This window comes from Zeus faber, assembly GCF_960531495.2.
Source record: "Zeus faber genome assembly, chromosome: 16".
Taxonomy (NCBI): Eukaryota; Metazoa; Chordata; class Actinopteri; order Zeiformes; family Zeidae; genus Zeus; species Zeus faber.
Genome location: NC_137202.1, coordinates 14,751,095 through 14,756,119, shown reverse-complemented (window position 1 = coordinate 14,756,119; position 5,025 = coordinate 14,751,095). Strand labels below are relative to the sequence as shown.

Sequence of the window (5,025 nt, the reverse complement as noted above, 5' to 3'; positions counted from 1 at the left end):
ATATTCTGTGGCAGCCGGGGAGAATTTGGGGTTTAGATTCGCCCCAGAGACGGACAGCTTTTCCAAATCACAATTGTCCATTTCTCAATATATATATATATATATATATATATATGTGTGTGTATATATTTGTTTTTATTTTATTGTATTTATCGCTTCTTCTCCTTTTTTTTTATTGCTGAATGAACCGGGTCGGCCGACGTCCTCGGACTGCCGCCTTGGCCCGTTCTCGACGCGCTCGTTGGAGCTGGCGAGCGTGCGGGAGCTTGTGACGTCATTGTGACGCCACGTCCGAAGCCCGACCCGGCGCCGCCGGGGGGGTGTGTGTGTGTGTGGGGGGGGTGTGTGTGTGTGGGGGGGGGGGTGTGTGTGTGTGGGGGGGGGGGTGTGATCCTTCTCCCGGGCGGCAGGCGGCGGTGTCGTGCGGCGGAGGTGGCGTTTCATGCGTCGCTTCCTGTCAGCCCCGGCGTGGTCCCAGCTTGAGAAGGTAAAAGAAAAACACAAAAAAGAAAGAAAAGGAAAGAAAAGGAGAGAAAGCCTAGCCCCTCTGACAGCCCTGTGACAGGTATTGATTAAAAAATGTCCCGAGGACTGGAGCTGTTTTCGGTGAATGTTTTTTTTTTTTTGTGTGTGTGTTTATTGCCGCACGCTTTTCGGTTGTGGTTCTATCAGCAGAAAGCGTTGTTGTGTTGCACGGTGTTATGAACCGATTCCATGCGGACGCGCACAGCTTACTGCTTTTGCCAGTTGTTGATACAGAGGTTTACACTTGGCCAATGATTTCTCTATTTTAAGGCAGTGTTCAATTTTGATGTATGTTGCCATTTATTTTCTTTGTTGTAGGTTTTTTTTTTATATAATGTATGTATGGCAAATTCTTTCTAGTTTTCATTTTAATAATGTATTACAGTATTGGATATTGTCTGTTGTTTTGATGTGTGCTGCTGTAACGCCACAATTTCCCTTTGGGTATCTATCTATCTATCTATCTATCTATCTCATCTGTCTATCTCATCTGTCTATCTATCTATATCTATCTATCTATCTCATCTGTCTATCTCATCTGTCTATCTATCTATCTCATCTGTCTATCTCATCTGTCTATCTCATCTGTCTATCTATCTATCTATCTATCTATCTATCTATCTATCTATCTATCTCATCTATCTATCTCATCTGTCTATCTATCTATCTCTCTATCTATCTCTCATCTATCTATCTATCTCATCTGTCTATCTATCTATCTATCTATCTATCTATCTATCTCATCTGTCTATCTCATCTGTCTATCTCATCTGTCTATCTATCTATCTATCTATCTATCTATCTATCTATCTATCTATCTATCTATCTCATCTGTCTATCTCATCTATCTATCTATCTATCTATCTATCTATCTATCTATCTATCTCATCTATCTATCTCATCTGTCTATCTATCTATCTCTCTATCTATCTCTCATCTATCTATCTATCTCATCTGTCTATCTATCTATCTATCTATCTATCTATCTCATCCGTCTATCTATCTATCTATCTCATCTATCTATCTATCTATCTATCTCTCTATCTATCTCTCATCTATCTATCTATCTCATCTGTCTATCTATCTATCTATCTATCTCATCTATCTATCTATCTATCTATCTCTCTATCTATCTCTCATCTCTCTATCTATCTCATCTGTCTATCTATCTCATCTGTCTATCTATCTATCTATCTATCTCATCTGTCTATCTATCTATCTATCTATCTCATCTATCTCATCTATCTATCTATCTATCTATCTGTCTATCTATCTGTCCGTCTGTCTGTCTGCCTGTGCTGCTGCAACGCTCCAATTTCCAATATCCAATATCTATGGAGTTATTTATCATGGGCCTGTTTCATCGAGGTGTTGCGGAGTGCCGGCGTGTTTTCTTACGCTTCACAGAATAAACGCGAAGCGGACCCAATAGTTAATGTGGGTCAAGCCTTCCGTGACATGTCGAAACGTCTGCTGTGAAAAGGGTCTATTGTCTGCAGATGTAATAACTTTTTCAGACTTGGAAATTCCTCTCTCTTAGACACGTCGCACTGTTTTTGGCGTCTCTCGACGAGCAGGGAGATGGCAGAGGAGATGGAAGTGGAGGACTATCCAACGGAGATTGAGGAACAGCTCACAGGCTTCGAGTCGTCGGTCGGCTCAGTCAGCGAGATGCTGAAGCAGATGATGGCCGTACCCAGGAGCGACTTGTCGCAAAAGGTAGTAAGTTGCGAGTTTTCCGTAGTGATGCCGGAGCACGATATTATTAAGCCGCCATGAAGACTTGACGAGTTCCTGTGTTGTTGACAGTTGGATCCTTTGGAGCAAGCCAAGTTGGACCTGATGTCTGCCTACACCCTGAACTCACTCTTCTGGAGTAAGTCAAATTTATTTGTGTATTATTGGTTACGCAGCGTAACTGTAACCCAAGCACTGGAACACATCGACCCAGGTTAATTTAATTTTGCCGTTTACTGCGTTTCCAACTTTCTGCTCTTGAGCACATCAATCTAAATAATTTGGGGTTTTGTTTTTTTTTTTTGTTTTTTTTGGTTTTTTTTTTGCTCTTCCCTGTGGGCGGTAAATGATGTCTTGACTTAAGAGGCAGCAATACAAAATCAAATAAAGAAACAAACATATTTCCCACACATGTGGAAATTGCCTTAAGCTTATTTTGTGGTATAGTTAAAAACAAAACTCAAAGCACATTATTTGACAACAGGGGAACAGCACGACATGCCTTCAGTGTCTTTGTGGATCCGCCAGTTGCTGATGAAAAGAATGATGAAAGATTTAATGAAAAGAAAGGCGTATGGGGGGCGGCGGGGGGGCTACTGAATTACATTCTATTTTTACTCCGGGCATTTAGTGGAAGCCACACAAGGCAGCTGTCCATAATATCTGGAAAAGGGGGCTTGGGGATCGGTTCTAATGACCCAGCAGGGGAGAAAAGGAGACTGAAAGAGTTCATAGCATTTGTGGTTATAAATAGTTGTAAATAACCCTTTTTAGCAAATGTTCAACATCAGCTGGAGTGGAAGATGTGGATAATTAAGAGCCATTGGGTAAAATTCATGAAACCAACATGAAACGTCCAAAATTAATTGATACACATATTCACAGAATGTGAAATAATTAATTTTAATATTTAGAAGTACACAAGGCCTACCACATGGCCCGCTTTGTTGTCTTTTACAATGATATTATTTTTGTGTTTTTTTTCTGTGCATTTCTTATCAAAAAAATATATTACCGTAACACATCGGTGCAAATATATTGTTACAGTAATGTACCCCAAAATGGCCGTAGCAATCTAGTATCTCATATTTTTGAAATAAATAATTTGAACTCATTTTAAACATGACATTGAAAGAGTAGTGAGGGAATGTAGTGACGGAGTATACATTTTTGCACCGTCATTGTGTGCGTTCTGCCATTTTACGCTAAGCCAAGCTGAAGTGCCTTCATGACGTTAACAGTACTAAAGCATTTGTCATACCTGTCATAACGATGATTTAAAACATCAAGTGTTCCCCCCGTTCCCAGTGTACTTGGTCACACAGGGTGTAAACCCCAGGGAACACAGCGTGAAGCAGGAGCTGGTAAGTGACTCTTCGGCCGTTTTTTTTTTGTTTTTTTTCCCTTCACATTTCTGCCGTACAAAGTTTGTTTGTTTTTAAGAGGCCAAATCACCGTCCACGTAACTTTTCCTTCCCAGGAGCGAATCAGGACGTACATGAACAGGGTGAAGGACATCACGGACAGGAAGAAGGCGGCCCGCCTGAACAAGGGCGCGGCGTCTCGCTTCGTCAGGAACGCCCTCTACGACGCGGAGGAGAGGGAGTCCGGCAAGGCGGCGCCGGCGGCCAAAAAAGCCGCTCACACGCCGGGCCGCGCGCCGCAGCTGAAGCGTCCCAAGAAGAGATGAATGAAAGGAGCATTGTGCTTTTGTCCCCGCTGCGATCCCGTATTACGTGTGACGTTTAAGCCGCGGTGGAGTTTCCACCTTGACGGTAGTTTGGACTGTAGCGGCTGAAGGTGAAACACATGGCAGCGGGAACTGCCGGGAGGCTCCAGTGAAATCCTGACATTGACTTCTTTGATTTGCGGGAAACTTTACCCTGAGTAAAGTTTACCGAGGGCCACGGTGCCCAGGAAGTATTTCAAGTTATCAGAGACCTGAATAGTAATATTTCAGATAGCAGCAAAGTATTTCATTACATGGGTTGATGAATGTCAGTTTTTGGACCAGTGTTCGCTTGTGCCAAATCTCCCTTTTTTTTTTTAAATATAAACATGTTTTAACCGTACTGACCCTGGAGGCTGTGCTGTGTGTTACTGTGATTATAAAACTTGAGAGACTGCAATGGAAACAAACATAGTTATGGCCATTGTAAACAAGTCCCCTTAAAAGTCAAGGAGGAAAAAATAGATTTGGGATGATGGGGTTGTAGGAATCGCATGTAGATAGATGCGCAATTACCTTTTCATACACTTGTCTATTGCTAAATAATTTTTTTTTGCCTTTTCACAGCGTCAAATAAAACACGTCAATGAGAAAATAAGCTGACCTCAAAGTGTAAAATGAGTTTAATTTGTTTAAGTGGGTTCTGTTGGTCGGCATTGTAGGAACAATACATGTGCTTTCTTCCTATCAAAAAGTAGATTCTTTTTCCTTGTTGATCTGAGCTAACCGTTTGGAAAATATCAGAATAAACTCATGTTTTTGGCCGAGACGGCGCCAGAACTTAGTTGACGCAAATCACTCGCTTGAAAAAGTGACACTTGTGGTCGCAAAGCCTTTTGGATCATTTGAACGGAGTCTTTTAAGCCTTTCTCCTTACTGCTTCACCATATCTAAGAACATCTATCATTTATTGACTTAACATTTTGTCGGACCAAACGCGTGATTTAATGTGATTTTCTGAACGTGTTACGCAACAGGTTTAAACCTCGTGTCTGATCCATTCACGATGGCTGTGGCTGTTATTCAGCCCGCCG

General features: G+C 41.8%; 1 protein-coding gene across 3 annotated transcripts; it reads left to right on the top strand.

The window, feature by feature from the left end:
• The first annotated feature begins 463 nt into the window (after window positions 1-463).
• On the top strand, window positions 464-4,338 carry c1d (C1D nuclear receptor corepressor). 3 transcript variants are annotated; one of them, XM_080017017.1, is made up of 5 exons: window positions 464-565; window positions 2,043-2,244; window positions 2,335-2,401; window positions 3,571-3,626; window positions 3,743-4,338. In XM_080017017.1, exons 2-5 carry the CDS (start codon window positions 2,107-2,109, stop codon window positions 3,950-3,952), a joined length of 471 nt encoding a protein of 156 aa, XP_079873143.1. In that variant the 5' UTR covers window positions 464-565; window positions 2,043-2,106; the 3' UTR covers window positions 3,953-4,338. The 3 variants fall into 3 exon arrangements, with proteins under 3 accessions (XP_079873143.1, XP_079873142.1, XP_079873144.1); XM_080017016.1 differs by having other exon boundaries at window positions 467-565; window positions 2,066-2,244; XM_080017018.1 differs by having other exon boundaries at window positions 474-565; window positions 2,103-2,244.
• The last annotated feature ends 687 nt before the right edge of the window (window positions 4,339-5,025 follow it).

Bases quoted from the DNA above. Each gene is read 5' to 3' on its own strand.
- c1d (XM_080017017.1), top strand. From the start codon at position 2,107: ATGGCAGAGGAGATGGAAGTGGAGGACTATCCAACGGAGATTGAGGAA. The intron at 2,245-2,334 runs GTAGTAAGTTGC...TGTTGTTGACAG, and splicing joins GGAGCGACTTGTCGCAAAAG to TTGGATCCTTTGGAGCAAGC. The intron at 3,627-3,742 runs GTAAGTGACTCT...TTTCCTTCCCAG, and splicing joins ACAGCGTGAAGCAGGAGCTG to GAGCGAATCAGGACGTACAT.